This window comes from Emys orbicularis, chromosome 3 (genome assembly GCF_028017835.1).
Source record: "Emys orbicularis isolate rEmyOrb1 chromosome 3, rEmyOrb1.hap1, whole genome shotgun sequence".
Classification (NCBI taxonomy): domain Eukaryota; kingdom Metazoa; phylum Chordata; order Testudines; family Emydidae; genus Emys; species Emys orbicularis.
Genome location: NC_088685.1, coordinates 137727682 through 137746945, shown reverse-complemented (window position 1 = coordinate 137746945; position 19264 = coordinate 137727682). Strand labels below are relative to the sequence as shown.

Sequence of the window (19264 nt, the reverse complement as noted above, 5' to 3'; positions counted from 1 at the left end):
AAATGCTCGCAAGACTCCCTTTCAATTCTAATAGAACTAACCTCAAAGGCATATTCTAGACACTTATAGTGAGTCTGTGCCCATCCAGGTACAAAGGAGTTGGTGGAAGGACTACTAGTTTCCATTCTGTTTATCTTTAAGGACACATCAGAACAAAGCTCTTTTTGCTTGTCTGTGAATAAGTTAGCAGGGGAGGGAAGCATAAAATAGAAATGTTGGCACATAGCATTCTTATTGATAATGGATTATGTGTATATTGGAGTGACTTTTCAGAGAACCTGCGACTTCATTTAATGAGAACTGTATTTGTTTCACATCTTCCCTCCTCCTTACAGTGTGTTGTATATTGTAGAGCCATTTAATACTATATCATGAAGGGGTGAAAGCAAATGTGATCAGTACTCCAGGCCCATAGGTGGTTTGTTATAACAATGTTGCATTACCAGGTAATCTTCTATGTCTTTTGTCTGCTATGGAAGCAGAAAGCATCTAAAGACTCATTCAGGACTCTGTTGCCCTTGTTGCCCTCTGTTGTGACAAATCAAGTACTTGTGAAGTGATGCTAAAGCAATGGTGTTCTTAATTTTCTGTACAAAGCATCAGATGCATTATATCATGGAATCAAAACAAAACACTATGGTGTTGACTACAAGTGTTTAATCAGGCATTTACATGGTGTGTTTTGCTAGCCAAAATTTAAATTAAAAATTGCAGAGCCACTACTCCCAATCTTTCAGAAGACTCTGAGATTATCCTGTTTTTGTTGTTGCTCTCCTTTCTGTGTGCTGCAGCTCCCTTGTTCGGTTTGCAGTTTGTTTTTGTATTGAACATTTATTTCTTTGTTCATGTTCTTGTGCTTGGAGTTTGTTTGCTTTGCAGGGGCATGTTTTGGTATGGGGCTCCATCCAGCTCTCATCTGCCTCTGCAGCTGCATAGCCTCCTGAGGCTACAAGTTTCCTGAACTCCGCAGCTGCAGGGGCTGCTCCATACAGGGAACTTCCCCTCTGCTGCAGTTGTTTAAATCATATTAAATCATATGAGCCATACATGTGTACACAAGCTTGTCCACTTCCCAAGGGCAGAGCTTGGGACTGTCTCCAGCCTGACTCCAGCACTGGTATACTGAAATCATGGCACTGGGAGTGACTGGTGAGGTAGGGGAGGGGATGCACAGAGCATGCTTAATATATTCCCTTACACGTTAGCAGGGTCCAAGTTTCCCTCTGCCTAAGTGTTAGCCAGCCAGGAAAGACATTTACTTCAGGCCATACACAGCCTCTTTAAATCTCCTGGCTGACAGCTCAGAATAGAATTGTGCCAGGGAGAAGGGACTCCTGGAAACCACTGGTAGCAGATCTCTAGCCCACTACCCTCTCTTATTCCCCACTAATAGACCATCGGAGTCGGCAGTCCTCCCATTCAGTGACTGGGGATGGGAGAGAAGCTCTCCACCCCACATGAGGCAGCTCACACTGCCTGCTGACCTCAGCAAGAGATGAAGGGATATAGAAGCATGATTTGGGGGTGGGAGAGAAATCTAATTTACATTTGCTCTCTATACCTTGATCAGTTCTTTGCAGATTTCAGTCTTGGAATGGGTGTTCATTCCCACTTGTCCAACATTCACACACGTGCTTGATGATGTGCGCGCACACACACGACTTGTGACCCAAATAAGTTACAAACCCAGATAAGGCAATGTAGCTTCTGCTGATTATGGTCCAATATAACTCTTATTAGGATAATCCTAGTGTCAATTTTTTTTAAATTCCCACCTAGTGTTTTGTCCAAGTGTTTCTCCCCAGGAATCCAGTTTGGGTTGAGAAATACGACGCTTGTTTAATGGTTGAATAATGAATAAATGTGAAAATGAATAGACAAACTCAATTCATTTCAATTAATCTTTCTTTTAAATTCAGAAATGTGGAGTGTAGTTCTGCATTTGAAAGCTTCCCTGACAGCTGGTTTTCATGAAGGGACACTATGACACTTTTGAAACAACCTCATGCAATCTTTCCTTATTGGTTCATTCAGAGTTTATACCTCTGGAATTAGCCTGAAGTGGGATTGTATTTACATTTAGTTTCAGTTGTGTGCAGCCCGTTCTTCTCTATGGACCTATGTGTCCTGAAAACTGTAGAGCAATTTTTTGTGCTGGCTGAGTACAAGAAACTTTAATATGCCTTTTTATTTATATTTTTGAAGTATTTGTTTCTCCTTCTATGATTTTGAGAGAGAAATCACTGGGACCAGAGTAATAGGTCATTGTCTGCTATTTCCTGTTGCTTTTGGAACAGATAACTGTCCAAGAAAAACTATGCACATACAGTACTAAAACATGTTCCAAACAAAATCCCTCTGCAAAACACAGAATTGAATTTAAATTCCATCTAGCTAGCTAAGATTAATTCTATTAGCACTTTGGAGATTGATTGTTAAACTTGAATACCTTTTTAAATATTATGATGTATTTAAATTGTAACCAGTACAAGACTGTAGCTTTCGGAATGATGCATTGTTTCTTCTCCTTTTGTACTGACATACTTTTAAGATTTGTAAGCCCACCCCAGATCTTTGCAAAGACCATTTTGTTTTCCAAGAGGATAGAATAATTTCAATTCTGATGAGCAATAGTGTTTGTTTCCCTGCCAGCCATTCTTGTTCTTAAGTCTGCACTACACACCTATTTTTGTATTAGCCTTACTGTTTTGGATAAAGTAGTGATGTTTTTGGTTTGTTTGTTTGGGGTTTTTTTTTTAACAAAAATAGTTATCCCAGTTGAACCCCTAGTGTTGGTGCAGATATACAGATAATAAAAGTGCCTTAATACTATTATAGTTCACTTCCAGTATGGGAATAAACTATACTGGTATAACTGTGTCCACACTAGGGGACTATACCAATTTAGGTGTACTGATATAGTTACTTTTGTAGGTAGACAAGCCCTTGGGTTAGAATTTGTGCTAAATTCCAGCAATTATCAGGGTGAGAAGTGACTCCTAACTATATATATTTTTTTAATTAAGTAGGTCCATTGGCATCTCAGATTTGAAATAGTCAATATGATAGAATTGTGCATCCTTCAGAAAGGACACAGTAACCTGACCCTTGTAAGCCAGCTTCATGCTCCAGACTAGTGGAGCTCTGTTACTGGCATATTGGAGGGAGCAGGTCCTGGCAAACAATATAAAGCTGGATGCTGTGGGACAAAGAATTGTGGTGGGTTTTTTCTTGATTTTGGTTTTTTGTTTCCTAAATTTCAAATACAGTATGTACCTCCCTTTGCTCTAATTATTTGGCATATTCTTGTAATTCTAAATTTGGGTAGGTTTTTGTTACAGCCGTTTTTGAAAAAGTTCTATAAAATTCAGTAAGGATGAAACCACCAGAAGTTTATTGGGTTCTATAGAAATTATTCTAAGCAGCCTTCAGAATGTAATTGAGAATTGTATCCCTGACATGGAATTCTATAGTATGATTTATACAATCTCTGTTAAATTTTATAAAAATGTTTAAAATAAAGCTCTTCTTTTGCCTTGTTTGAGTACGGATCAGAGTTGTCCTACTGCTTGTATGCTTTTGGACCAGTTTTACTTCAATACTTTGAGTTTATATTTTTATATTGCCTATCATGATTTTCTTTTAAAATTGATGTTCTAATAACGGGGGGGGGGGGGTGTTAATTGTTTGTCCTGCGCCCCAAGTGCCTTGGCAGGGGCATGCTTTATGAATTATACACCATATTCCGCTCGTAATTGTCTCCAATGCTGAATAAATGCATGTGATGGGCACTATACAAATTAATAGAATGAAACATACAGGTTTGTTTGTACTTTATACTTCTTTGGGATCCCTTTCTGTGATGGGATGCAGAGGCACTTCCTGATTCCTTGTGAACAAGAGGTTAACTTAAGCTCATCATCCTCCCCTATCCTTACACAGATCGTAAGGAAAAAAGCTAGAAAAATGGCTGTTTAGGAGACTGTTTGGGAAGGCCACATTCTACACCTTGGGGTTATAGGATTAAAATTAAACTCCAGGTTGGAATGTGTTTCTGTTTATTCTCTTTGGTTAGTGAACTTTGTTTTGATTTCTTGTTACAAAGACATATTTGTTACAAATATTCTTTAATAAAAAGGCCCTACTAACTCTTTATTTTTTTTCTTGCTATTTACACTCCCCTAGCAGCCCATAGGGCTGATCTAAAGCCCATTAAAATCAATTGGAGTCCTTCCACCGATTCATGGGCTTTTGGCGTATTTTAAAATTAACAGAAAAATCTATGGAAGTATCAACTTAGAAGTTGTGTAACCCTATGGAATTGTTAACAAAACATTTACAGTAGGTTTAAACTGTGACTTCAGCTTGTGTTCTATGGGAGGCAGCAGTGTCTAGTGATTAGCACAGGAAACCTGTATGCCGTTCTTGATTGACACTGACCTGGGCCCCAGTTCCTGTGAGATGTGCTATTTGGATTGATCCCTGAGCCTATGAAGAGCCCCATTGACTTCAAGCCTAAACTACCTGCACGTCCTTTAATTTTCTCTACGATCAATAGTGAAATAAACTAGTCACTTTTGTTGTTCTCTCTAGCAGTTAGATTTGCTGTCTTTCAGGTGCCGATTAAAGATCTCTTTTGTAGAAGTGCGTGCTTACCAATAAGTTACTATTTTTATATTTTGTAAGGCACAACTTGTATTCCTCTTTTAACAGGTTAACATACTCTGTATCAAATGGTCTGTTGGCCTTAATTGTGATTGGACAGACGTTAGGAAAATTACTTAATGGGAACTTTGCTGCTCAAGCTGGAATAACTGTTAGGTGTTTAGTATAACTATATTAGGAAACAAACTTATTGTTTGGTGTTTTGTTTTCTTTGTTCTGTTCCAGACTTGGGAAGTCCCGAAGGAATAGCAATAGATCATCTCGGTCGCAACGTTTTCTGGACTGACTCTCACCTCGATAGAATAGAAGTGGCCAGGCTGGATGGTAGCCAGCGCCGAGTGCTGTTTAACACTGGTCTGGTGAACCCCAGAGCCATAGTAGCAGATTCTGTGAGAGGGTATATAAATATTTTATAGACACATTTATTTTTAATAATCATTTTATATATATCCTGAAACTCCCTCTACATTTTTCCACTGTCTTCAACTGTTGATATAAAGCTTCAATATCCTTTTTTCAGTCCCAAAAATCCTCCTATAAAATAATATATTACTTAGGTGTTTTATTAGAAATAAAAACTTCTTTCAGTATGTGTATTAGAAGCATTTCTCCCCAGGCACAATAATAATGCGTTTTTATTAGCAAATAAAGTATTGGATTAGAATAAGCATTTTCTTATTGTTTTTTCCTTAGTGGCAGCCATATTTCAAGTACTCTGCTGACTTGAAAAAAACTGCATTAGCTCCTTCTCTATTTACATCTCTGCCTTTATCTACTTCTGACCATCATCCAAGTACCTTTCCTATTTATTCTCGGTCTCCTTCACCTATACCCAATATTGTGTTTTCTCTGACACTATTATGCTTGGGACAGCCTCCTAATTAACATACCCCAAGACTCTTCCGAAAATTTGAAACTCCATCTGTGCGATGAAACATTTCAGCTGCAGTGCTCACCTTTAAACCCTTGCTGGTTTTATCTTAAGTAAATAGATTAATTCTTACTATTTGGGGTATTACTTAAACTGTGTTATGCGTATTATGTTGTCTGTCTAGAATACACCTCTACCTCGATATAACGCTGTCCTCGGGAGCCAAAAAATCTTACCGCGTTATAGGTGAAACCACGTTATATCGAACTTGCTTTGATCCGCCGGAGTGCGCAGCCCCTCCCCCCCCTCCCCCCCGGAGCACTGCTTTACCGCATTATATCAGAATTTGTGTTATATTGGGTCGTGTTATATCGGGGTAGAGGTGTACTACAAAAACTAAGGCAAGTGGCAAGTGTTAAGGTATGAGCACTATATAGTGGTCCCTGTTTGTTCTATTACACCAACTCGTTTCAATGATTTTAATGGAAGCATCTTGTTCATGTTTTAGCACATTTTTCCCTACTGTCTTCTTAGGACTCTGTTTCTTTCTTTCATTGTTTAAAATTCCTATCTTAATCCTCAGCAGCATACAAAAAAAATTACATCCATAAAGTAACCTCCATAACAAATTACCTTCACAGCACATTACGGCTGTGCAGAATTAACAAGCAATATGCGACTTGAGGAGAGATATAAAACGAATACCCATTATAATGTTGTAAGCCAGCAGTTCCCAAACTGTGTGGTAAGGTGACCCACCAACTGCATTTTGTCTTTTTTTGCAACCCTCCCAGGGTCCAAATTCATGAGAAAGGACGGGGCAATAGGCCAGCATCCTTCTCATCCTTCTCCACTGCTGCCACCTCCTTCTCACTTTGCTAAGAGGACACCAACCACTCGTAGCAGCACCCTGGGACCACAACCCTAATCCAGGCCTAGTGAAGAGAATTAGGGGGTTTGGAGAGCGAGCCCACCCGCCACACACACACACCTTGCCCCGGCAGCTCCTGTCCCACAGGGCTGCGCACAGCTCCCTGCTAAAGTCATTGTGACCTGCTGCACAGGGTTGCAGCACCACTCAGGTTTGACCCCTGTTTGATGCAAAATTGTTTTATGTTTAATTTAAATAGTCATAAACCATTGATAATGCAAGTTGGGCACAAACTGATTTCCATACTCTTATATGTTGGGTTTTAAACTGCTGTTGTCAGAAATGCCATTTTCCAGGAACATGTTTGCCAACAAAAAGAGTCATTTCACTCAAAATACTTAATTTCGAATACAACTGAATGAAAGGTTTTTGTTTTGTCCCCCCAGTCACACGAACTTCTAGGAAGTTGTGCTAAACAAAACTAGTGCAGCTTTCTGTAATGAACAAGGACTACTCAGGCAATGCAACAAAAATTTGAAATGTTCATAAGGGAGAATTGGGGAATATATCATGGAATCCTGACTAGATTTCTCAAGGAGAGTCTTTGGAAGGGTCGTCCTCCTTCCAGATGTTAACTGAACCAGATTTTTGGTGAAAGGAGCATGTATGTGACAGCTCAAAATGCAGATATTTAAGATTAAATAAAGGAATAGTGCCACTAATTTTCCTCTTCATGGAAAATGTGGTATATCCAGTAAGTTGTGTAATTAAAGGCTCTCCCAATCATGCAAACAGATTTGCATGGGTGGACCCAAGTACCTGGGTGGAACCTCATTGACTTCAGCAGGGTTGGTGTGTTAGTTGGCAGCTTCAGGGAATGTATCCAAAGTATTAATAAAACGGTGGGTGAAAGGTTGAACTAGCAGCAGTTAATGCTCTGAGTCTCATGTGAAGTTTTTCAGACAACTGACTCTAGTTGATGAGAAGTTGCCTCTGATTCGGATCTGCTGGTAAATATTCTTCCAAGTTATACTGAAGAAAATGTTGAATTAAAGTAAATACATAAATATGTGCTGAATTCTCCCACTAATCAGCCTCAAAGCAGGTGGCGGGGAGGATGACTCTGCAGAGAAGTTTGTTTTTACCTGAACTGACTTTGTATTGTTGAAATGGATTTTTCTGTTTGGTAAATGAGCTTCTACACAATGCTGGAAAAGCAATTTTTTTTAAAGGGATGCTACTTCACTATACTTCAGTATCTTCTATCAAAGTCAGATATGCTGCTTTCTGCCATTCTATCTAAATGTTCCGTTTCCTCTTTTGTTTCCTTAAAAGTTTTCCTTTATGTAAAAAAGAAAAAAAAGATAAATCACTTCGGATTGATCAGTTATTTTAACTTTTTTGCCTTTTCTTCCTATTCAGAAATCTTTACTGGACTGACTGGAACAGAGATGCTCCTAAAATTGAAACTTCATACATGGATGGCACAAACAGAAGGATTCTTGTTAAAGATGATCTGGGATTACCAAATGGTCTGACATTTGACACTTACTCCTCAATGCTGTGCTGGGTTGATGCAGGTAAAGAGAGGTGCTGAAATGTGTATTCATAATGCATAACAGACTAAACATTATAACCAGTGCAATGATGCACAGCATGACTCATGAGCAAATGCTTTGAGTTGTTTGGACTTTATCTTTTCTCAGGGTTGAGAGACATACCTCACAGTATCCACTGTTTTATTTATTATCTCTTGCTGATTCACCAAAAGTAGGTGTACAAGCTGAAGGATTTTAGTTCTGAAAGGAGAAAGCACTAAGTATGCTGTAGACTTATTTTGTGTTTGTTGCAAACAAGTATATCTTTAATCCATATTTAGCCCTTGATATGGGGAATTGGGTATTCACAGAGTCTAAGGCCGTAGAACTTCATCCAGTTACCCCTTGAATGAGCCCAATAACTTGTGTTTGACCTTAAACATGTCTTCCAGAAAAGTATCCAGTCTTCATTTGATGGCAACAAGTTATAGAGAATCTACAACTTCTCTTGGTAGCTTGTTCCAGTGATTAATCATCTTCACTGTTAAAAACGCGTGCCTGATTTCTAATTTGAATTTGTCTGGTTTTAGCTTCCAGCCATTGATACTTGTTATGTCTTTCTCCACTAAAGACTCCTTTAGTACCCAGTATTCTCTCCCCTGTGAAAGTACTTATACACTGTAATAAAGTTACCTCTCTATCTTTTTGATAAGATAAACAGATTGATCTCTTTAAGTCTCTCAGTAGAAGACATTTTCTCCAGCCCTTGAATCTTTTTTTTTTTTTTTTGGTGTGGCTCTTCTCTGCACCCACTCCAATTTTTCAACATCTTTTAAAAAATGTGGACACCAGAATTGTATGCAGTATTCCAATTGTATGCAGTCTCACCAATGCCGTGTACCGAGGCAAAATCGCCTCTCTGCTCCTCCTCACTGCTCCCCTGTTTATACATCCAAAAATTGCATAAGGCCGTTTTGTCACAGCATTGCACTGGGAGCTCATGATCCGTTGCTTGTCCACTATGACCCCTAAGTCCTTTTCAGAGTCGCTGCTTCCCAGGATACAGCCCCCTTTCCATAGGTATGGTCCGTATCCCGTGTTCCTAGACACATCGTTTTTCATTTGGCTGTATTAACACACTTTTTGTTTGAATGGGCACATCTTACCATATCGCTCTGTTTGACTGCCCTGTCCTCACCATTATTTACCATCTGGCCAATCTTTGTGTCATCCACAAATTTTATCAGCAGTGGTTTTATATTTACTTCCAGATTTCTGATGATGTTGAATAGCATCAGATCCAGAATCAAACCCTGTGGAACTCTTCTAGGAACACCCCCATTTGATGACAGTTCCGCATTGACAACTACTTTTGAGATTTGTCAGCTAGCTGTCTTAATCTATTTAATGTGTGGTCTATTGATATTGTATATTTAATGATGATGTCGTGCGCTACTAAGTCAAGTGTCTTGCAAAGGTCTTAAGTATTTTACATCTTTATCAACCAAACTTGTAATTTCGTGAAAGAATTAAATTGGATTTCTTTGACAAGAACTATTTTCCATTAAACCATTCTGACTGACATTCATCCCATTCTTATTCCTTAATTCTTTAATAATTATCAGCTTTTCCCAGGATTGATGTATTTTTATCTTTGTCCAGGATTGATGTCAGGCTAACCAGACTATAGTCACCCAGATCATCCAGCTTGCCCTTTTGCAATATTGGCACCATAGCACTCTTCCAGTCGCTCCAGCAGAGAGGCACAGAATTGAATGGGCATTCAGGTTCAGCTGCCTTCTCAGTCAAAGAATTGCTCTGTCCCCAGCTCAGAGTCGAGGTATACTGGCGAGGCACTGTGGAGAAACTTTCACTGCTGCTCCCCAGGCTGTAAATCTTCTGTGGATAAATCATCCTTTAATCTTCAGGATGGCCAGGCCCACACTCTTCGTGAGCAAAATTTGTCGTATGCACAAATTGTCCCTGTTGCTGTAATCTTTCAGTCTAACTGAACATCCAGACAAGGACCTGAATGGGCTTTCATCCGTCGTTCTAATGGAGACCCACAGGCATAACACTGATCTACCAAAGTGGGCACATAGGAATAAATGAGACATTTTATAAAAGGTTTGGTCCTTGGCATATAAGGAGATGTGATCTGGACAAGAATTTGGCTGGGTATGGGGGAGGAGGACCTTGAGGAAATTATTCTCTATACATGCTCTTTTGATTATGTCATTGTGCTTCTCCCCCCCCCCCCCCCCCCACGCAAAAAAAAGAACTATTTGTCATATACAAAGAGTAAATTGTTTTACTGTGTACAGGCACCAAGAGGGTGGAATGTATGAACCCCAGTCAGCTTGGTCGACGAAAGATCCTTGAAGGAGTCCAGTATCCTTTTAGTATTACAAGCTATGGGAAGAATTTATATTACACAGACTGGAGGAGGTAGGCTATCTGTTTAAGCAATTATATAGTTGTATTTTAATCTGGTATTCTGCCTGGTAGAAACTGAGGTTCACTGCATCTGTTCTCTTGGCAGCGCATGTATTCTTCCTTAGAGATTTTATTTTTTTCTCTCTTGGCAATCAGCTGAGGCAGGGCGTAGTGGAAATTTAGAGTTGGATGTATTAATGTTCCTAGTTAACTGTTTTCTCAGTTTAATAATTTGTTCTCTAACAAGATGCTTTTAATGCTGAACATGACGGGGATAGGTTTAATCTGAGGGGGTGGTTTAATACGTCTTATGGCAGCACTTGCTTTGAGGTTTAGTACAGAAATTGATTGAGGGTCTTCTTATCCTTATTAGTATGTAAATGTTCAATCAGTAATAAGAAGAAAACATTTTAGCTGTTAACAACACTTATTTTTGTTTGCTGGAGGCAGGTAATTTAAGTCTTTGCCACATTATGATCTAGGCTGACTTTACTAGAATTTGCAGATAAGATTCCAGACTAAATATTTTTAAAATACCAGTAGTTTGTTTTTAATCCATATAAACGTGTGACCAAGACTGTATCTGCAAACTCTAGAACAAATAGTTCCACTGATTTCAACAGGGCTACTTGGGAGTAAGGGCTAGTCACATGACTAAGAGTTTCCAAGGTTGATCCCAATATCTATGAAATATTACTTCAGAATGCCATTTAAAAATGGGAAGTGGAAAATGTCACCATTCTGCCAGCCAGTCGCCTTTTGGTTACAGCAGGCAACAACTGCACCTGAGTGGCTGAACTCCTACCCGTCTAATTCTGAATGTCAGATTTCTCTTGAAGTGGAACATTGTCCATAACAATGGATCATTCCATTGTGGCCATACCAGGAATAATATTGTAGGGGAGAAGAGTACCTAAATTGCCAATAAACTTGTTCCCTAGAGGGACACGGTCAGACTGAGTGTCCTATGTTTACCTTTCCTTCCCCCAAAAAAGACTGTTACCCTGCTACTAGAAGATCCCTCTGCTCCCCAGAATCAGGGCTGTGACATATTTGGGTTGCCCAACAGAAGTGGGATTCTGTATCAAACAAACCAGACCCTGGGGTTCTTCGTGCTTGGGGATACTGGCTACCCTCTGGTCTGCCTGTGTGCTTCAGCATTACTAGTTGACAGGGTGTTAAAATGTAAAAAGGTATCTTGTGTTTCCTCTTCCAGTTTTTTTCTTCTGAGGTCATCTTAGGGGAAAGCCCTCGCTCACCTTTACACTTTTCTTTTGTGTACTGTAGGGATGCTGTTATAGCTGTGGATCGCACAATTTCAAAAGAGAACGATAACTTCCAGCCCCACAAACGCGCACGTCTTTATGGAATAACTACAGCTTTTGCTCAGTGCCCACAAGGTAATCACAAAATCCCTACGGTTCTCCAGGAGCTATAGAATATGAATGTAGTTACCCAACAGTTCCCAAGCTGTGGCCCACAGAGTACTTGTTGTTGGTCGGTGGAGAGCAGACTGGTCACATGGTTTCCATCTCTTAACATTAACGGATGCTAAAAATACAACTTTGTCCATGTAAGCAATTGCTGTAGCCTCCATAGGTACATTACGGAGTCATGAATGGGAGAGAAGGTGGTGGCCTGTTCAGTCATGAATGGGAGGGGCAGGTACGTGCACAAGATGGGGTCCGCACTATGGAAAGTTCAAGCATCTTTTTAATAACGCACACAATTGTCAGTCAGCTAAACACAATGTTTTATCCATCCCCAAGGGCACTAGTTAGGCCTCATTTTATTTTAAACTCATAACTATAGAAGTATCTCAGTCTTCCTGCTGGGATCAATAATCCCGTGTTTTTTAAAAAAGGAAGAGTTAAAGAAGCAGTAGGTGGTAGAATAGGCAAAGTCATTCTTGCCCTGCGTAAATGTTAAGCTTTTGAGTTATATCCATAAATATTCACATGTCCCAAAAGCCTCTTGTGAATTTTGGAAACATGGTAATGGTGATGGTAATTCTTTTCAGAGAAACAACATTCTTTATTTCTCTTCTTCTTCATACTTAGCTTGAGCAATAGAGGCTCAGAGGAGGAAATTAATATCCTTGAAATAACAATTTCTGTTTCTCTGGGAATTAATGCCACTGTTTAGTCTTGTTGTTTCTGGCCAAATTCAGTCTGGCTGTCGACAGAAAAGTTTGTGTTTTAGGATTACAATGATCCTCGATTTGAGAGATTTTTCTTTTCAGCTGAGACCAAGATTGTGACAGAGTTTGGGTTCAAAGGATATTTTGCTAATGATTTTGAGTAGTTTAATGTAGGTGCTTACTTACCACGGTGTGTGATTAAAAAAGGATGAGTATATAGATATCTTCATTGAGAAACTCGTTAAATGTTTTTTATTATATGTATTATGGTAGCACCTTGGGGCCCTACTGTGCTAGGCAGTGTACGTACATAACAAAGAGAGAGTCCTTGCCCCACAGAGCTAACCATCTAAGTAAATGTGAGTTTACATTTTTTCATGGCCAGCTTTCTCTGCTCTGCTTCATAGGTGTGTGCGTGAGTCTGTCTCTCTCCAAACATGTTTTTGTGTCCCTATTTTAAAAAGAAAATCTCATGATCTAACTTGCCTCTCTAAATACCATCCTGACTCCCTGCCCCTCAAATCCTGGAGATATACAGTTAACTCTCACTGTTTTAGACTCCTCAAATCTGGCTGCTCCCTCACCACTAAAGTGAAACGTTGTCACTAATGACCTTCTTCTCTGTGACCTCGTCATCTTTGGTCTATATACTACTTTTGATACTGTCTCTTCCACTTCCTTCCCTTGGCTTCCAGCACACACCGCTTTCTTTCTTGCTTATTCTGCTTTGCTTGAACACTCCTTCACCGTCTCCTTTAATGGCTCCTCATCCTCCCTTTTCTCCTTTATTTGGATGACATCTCTTAGGATTCTGGACTTAGTCCTCCCCTTTTCTTTCTTTCTGTTCACTCATTCACTCACTGACTGTCTCTGCATTCTATTTAACTATGAAAGTTAAAGTTCTGGATATACTTTTTAAGCATAGTCCTTCATGTTGCCTGGAACCAATCTCGGAAACTCTTTTTTCCTTTCCTATGCAATCACTGCTGCTCCCTGTGGACCTTTCCCCACCCATTGTGACATCATTCCCAACTCCAGAAACCTGCCACCTGCTCCATCACATGATATCCAGATTGGTACTTGGTATCTGATGGGTACTGGGGGGGGATGATACTCAGGAGCTGATCAATCAGAAATCAAAAGTAAAGCACTTGCAGCCCTAACTCTGGTGTGGTTTATATTTTCTGTAACGTTCCTGGTTTTTCTACTATATGAACTGGTTCACCCTAGAAGGCTTTTTTATATGTAAACTCCTGTTCTTTTGTAGGGCATAACTATTGCACAGTGAATAACGGAGGCTGTACTCATTTATGCCTGGCTACCCCCGGAGGCCGCTCTTGCCGCTGCCCTGACAACACAGTTGGAGTGGATTGTATAGAAAGAAACTGAGAGCTAAACCAGGAAATGTGTTAGAACAGAGTCTCCCTTTGGGAAAGTACTGTAAATAGTTCACAGCTATCGGCATAAAATGAAGACAGTAAAGATAAGCTCCATGCTGCTTACAGGGGGGCAAGCCACAACACATACACCATAGCACAGCATGGTGGCATTCAGGTAAGTCTGTGCTGCCCAGGGAGGGTCCCACTCCCTGCAGCATCACCTTCTTGCCTTTAAAGAGGAGCTTGGGGGCTCATTTGCTCCTGTGCTGGGCTCTGAACCTCCCAGTGAAATTATTGTACACTGTGTTTTATGGGGTGTCTCAAATCCTGAGGTGCATGAGAGCTTGGAATTTTGAGCACCACTGACTGCTGTGCATCGGAGCACACAACGATTCAGCTACAAAATGGAATGCTGTAGCCCAGCATAGGTGCAGCTGGGTCGCAAATTCATCTTAGGGTACGTCTATACTTACCTCCGGGTCTGGCGGTAAGCAATCGATCTTCTGGGATCGATTTATCGCGTCTTGTCTCGACACGATAAATCGATCCCGGATCGATCCCAGAAGTGCTCACCGTCGACGCCGGTACTCCTGCTCCACGAGAGGAGTACGCGGAGTCAACGGGGGAGCCTGCCTGCCGCGTGTGGACCCACAGTAAGTTCGAACTAAGATACTTCGACTTCAGCTACGTTATTCAGCGGTTAGTGTGGACCAGCCCTTAGTTAGGCAGTAAGTCTGGGGTTCAAAGGATGGTCAGTGGGTGCGTGAGAACATCCTTTGGCAACATGAACTCCACAATGCTTCAATACATTCTCTCTCCCCCCTCCCCCTCTCCCCCCCCCCCCCCCCCCAGTTGCCAAAGCCTTTATACGTTAAAGCTACTCTCTCAAACCTTTGCTTTTTGGCTATTGATAATGTTACGGGAAGTTAACCAATATGCTTTAGCACAGGGATAGCTCCTGTACTGGTTCATGTTACCTCTTCATACTGTGTGCAATCATCTTAATACCAGCAATACTTTAGCGGGTATTGTGAAATTTTCCCTGGATTTTCCCAAAAGAGGTTTATTTTTTATCTTGCTAGTGGACACTTATTGAATAGCTTTTGGATATCTCCAAAGTTGAAACTTGGGATACAAATCCCAATTACTCATCAAAGAATGGCGATTGATTGGTGTTGTGTTTTTAAAGGGACACGGTCAAGTATTTTTTAAAATAGTGTTTACATTTCCTATTTTTGTGATACTATTTTATAAGCTTGAAAATGACACTTCAATTTTGCCCTACCAATTTTTTTTCTTTGCGGCAAACCTGGATATTTTATTTTCTTACAGACCATGAACAACCATGACAGTTGAGTATTTGTTAGGCAACACTTTTGACAATCTCACAGGGCTTAAAAAAAAAAAAAAAAAAAGCCCTGTTCATGTGTCAGTTTACAGTAAGGGCAAAACATCTGTGCTGGAAATCAATGTGAAGATGGAGCGTGTCTCCACTGACAGCAATGTGTGCAGAGCAGTTAGGAAAATCCAGCACAGATTTCATAAGAGATTACACATTGTAATGATAAAACACTTTAATAAGCCTTGCTTCAGCAGACCATTTCTGGGAACAGGATTTAAGTTTTGCTCCTGCTGCTCCAGGCAGGGTAGCTTATCTGCAGTTGAAGAACCAAATGTGATTGTGAGAGTCATGTATCTAAATAGCTGTCTTTATAATCTCTTGGTCACAGTGATAAATTACAATAAAAAACCCCAGGCTATAGTTAAAAAAACTGAGGCCGTTCTCCTCCAGATTTAACATTGCTATAACAGAGCCAATTTTGAGCTTGAACTATCTGACTATTTCCTTTTTAATTATGTATTTATCACAAAAATATCAAATGCCATATAGAATGTTAAAGTTTTTTGTGTAACTTTTAATAACTTTTAATTCAGTGTATTCATATTCTTTAATATGTCTTAAAACTGTAAATACCAAAAATGTGTTGAAATGAAGGTGCTTAATAACTATTCCTCCAGAATTATTCAAATATCAGGTGATACATTAAAGTTTACACTCTGTACAGCTATTTGTAGTACAGCCAATAAATAATTTTTTTGTATAAAAATGTCTTTTGCCTGCAGTATCAAGTGGTGTCTTGTATCCTTAAATTTTCTTATGGTGAATTTTAGTGCACCATGTAACTTGGTCACTGTGTAGACCAGAGTAAGATTTGCTCCCTGACTCCCACGATTTGATCCTAAAGCTCCAATCCTGCAATTGACTCCATGCGAGAGCACCTGGGCGCCTGCAATTGCACTCCACTCAGGTATGGAGGTCTGCCTGAAAGCCATCCAGGATCAACTGCAAGACTAGGGTCTAAATTAGACCATGCAGTTCAGACGCACAGGGCCTGATCCAAAGCCCATTGTAGTCAATGAGAGTTTTTTCTGTTGACTTTGGATCTGGCCCATAGGCCATTGGATAAAGAGCCAATCTTAAAGCCATACAGGTTTTTTAATTGTACACATCTGTCTTTAGTGGATTATCTAAAAGTATATTTTAAGGAAAGATTTGAATGAAGAGGTTGGTCTGATAAGACTTATTGGCACCTATTCTATGTTCTGCTCTAGCTGTCACACATATCCTGAATGGTGTCTTACCTCCTTTGGGACCTCCCATTCCCAGATAACACTGAGTCTGAGTGTCATAAATATCACATAAATCTGTATTTAAAAAAAAAACAGTAACCCTCTACACAAGTTAAATTTGTATGTTGAACCTTAACTCTGCCCTCTTATGTGTAGGAGAAGTCCTGCAGTGGCGGTAAGTGGTCATATAAATAATGCCTTGACACAGAGTGGCAGAAATAAGTTTGCACAGTCTTAACTTTGGTATTTTCTGACTTTAGACTGCTTAACTTTTTTCAAACTTAATTTTCTCATAAGATAGTGGAGGTTTTGTATGGCATTTCCTTGGTGTTTTGTATGTGTGTAAGACAAAACAGGAGAAGATCTAAAAATCACCTTCGCAGTTTGCCTAGACATTCTGGATAGGCGGCAGCAGGATGCCCAAAGTGAAACCAGGTTTTACAGACTGCTACGTTGAAAATATGAACACAGTGAGAGTTTTGCAATTTATGTCAGTGGCAGTTCAATTGTACTAAACCGTTACAGCTGCTCCTAGTATCCAGGGACAATACATATCCTAGGGTTACGCACGATCAAGCAGCACTACTGGATAAACTGTTGTATGTTTTTTTTTTTTTCATATTTTAAAACCTCTAGGAATGCTCTGAAAAATAAATACATGAAAGTAACACCTTCTTACTCAACAGATTTGCTCCTAGTGTATTCAGAGTTGTACTGCCTGACTTGAATAAAACAAAGTTTTCACTGATTTTATTCCTGTTAGCACTATATAGTTAATGCAGCTCAGAGGGCAGAAGCATGATTCTGTTCCTCCTTGTACATCGTGACCAGACTTGTTTGCTTAATTCCAAACCACTAGTTCTGTGCAAACCGACTAAAAGCAATGAGAGTATACAGGTGTCATTGAAGACCTAATCTGACCTGCAGAATCTTCATTACTGATGTCATAGAGAAGGACTCAACTTGGGTCTTGGAGCTCAGACGGAGAAAGTCTGTTTTAAGTTATAAACTGAGCACAATCGATATGGAATCAAACACAACAAACATGATGCCATTTTTATATAATCACTTTTTCAGAGTAAAATGGCATTTTAAAATAATCCTTGATGTAATAATTACACATGAATTACACCCCCACACCTGAAAAAACCAGTAGTCAGTGAAGGGTAGTTGCTAGTGACTTGCAGTACAATCCTAACTAGACATATTTAACATTTTAAATCAGAAAAATTAAAATGATTTGTACTGAGGATAGAAGTTTCCACCTGGGGAAACATCATATAGAGGGTTTGCTTAGTGGCCTAAGCATCAGGTAAAGAATTCCTAAAGACCCTGCAACATAGGAATGTAGGAATTGCCAGACTGGATCAGAGCCAGGGTCCATCTAGTCCAGTATCCTGTCTCTGAAGCATCTGGTGCTAACCACTGTCAGAGGAAGGTTCAAGAAACACCACTGAAGGTAAATGTGGTAATCTGCCTAATCCTCAGCCCCTATGTAGGACTCATCCTAATCCTTAAGAGTTAGAGATTGGTTTAAACCCTGAAACATCAGATTTGAATCTTGCTAAATTCTTGGCCTCAATGAGATCCTGGGTCAATGAGTTCCACAGTCTAATTATACTTTGTGTGGAAAGAGTATTTCCTGTTATTAATTTTGAATTTGTCTTCCTAATAGGGTTGACTCAGCTTTTCATCCTTCTAGAGTGTACTGTTTGGGAGTATGTATAAAAATCTGAGTGTCTTGCTTCCTCTGTCTGAGCATTAAAGACCGCATGGCATAAAATTAAGAACTTGCCCTGCTATTCCTGGTGAAATTTCCCCATCCATCTTCATCCCTGAGTGTCAAGTGCTATGCATCCAGTTGGCTCTCATCCTCCACCCCGCAGGTAGCTGCATTTCAGTGGTGCTGGTATATACATTATCTGTGAAGTGCTTTGGGTTGAAAGGTGCTGTACAAATTTATTATTTTATAAATGGTGAGTTTGGGATTGGAGATCAACTACCTCTTTCTCCTTGGGTGCTGTGGAGTATTAAAAAAAGGCTTGTCAAAGTTTAGAGTTCAGATTTTCTTGCCTTTCAAAAGAAAACCAGAGGAAAATACTTCAAAAGGAAACATTTGCAGGAGAGTGAAAACTCTGTAGGAGAGTGGCTTTACTCAATGGTAAAGTAAAAAAGAAATTTAAGCGGAGAATGGATGGGGAGGACAAGGGTAAATTAGTTCTCATTTATTAGAGATGTCAGTTAAGCATTTTAGAAATGCTTTCATTCAGATCTACTTGTAAAAGCTTCAAAATGTGTATTGTTACGCTATGCTAATGTATTAAGCAACAAAAGGTGAATTCTGTTTCCCATTGCAGTTGTGAATCCACAGTACTTAGGAGCAGGATTTGGCCTTGTGGCGCTTTAAAATAGTGTCAGCAAAGACCTGGAAAGAAAGGGAAATTGTTACTCAGCACTGAGTTCATCATAGTATCAGGCTAGTCAGGAGGGACCCATACAATGCAGTGCAAATAAAGCATAAGTGTTAGGACATAAAACATCTAATGGAAGATAAGTGTCTTAATCCTGTAGACCGCTTTTAAAATCTTTAACTGTTAAATACACTTGCAGGGGCACTTTACCCTACATCAGGGGTTCTCAAACTGGGGGTCGGGACCCCTCAGGGGGGTCACGAGGTTATTACATGGGGGGTCGCGAGCTGTCAACCTCCACTACAAACCCTACTTTGCATCC

At 39.8% G+C, this 19264-nt stretch overlaps 1 protein-coding gene across 1 annotated transcript in view; it reads left to right on the top strand.

Moving 5' to 3' along the window:
* Window positions 1-13910, top strand: part of NID1 (nidogen 1) — an 80970-nt gene extending 67060 nt beyond the window's left edge. The window contains exons 16-20 of the mRNA XM_065401136.1: window positions 4891-5062; window positions 7830-7987; window positions 10270-10393; window positions 11669-11781; window positions 13789-13910. Coding sequence (XP_065257208.1) covers window positions 4891-5062; window positions 7830-7987; window positions 10270-10393; window positions 11669-11781; window positions 13789-13910 — 689 coding nt within the window. The remainder of the gene's footprint in view (window positions 1-4890; window positions 5063-7829; window positions 7988-10269; window positions 10394-11668; window positions 11782-13788) is intronic.
* The last annotated feature ends 5354 nt before the right edge of the window (window positions 13911-19264 follow it).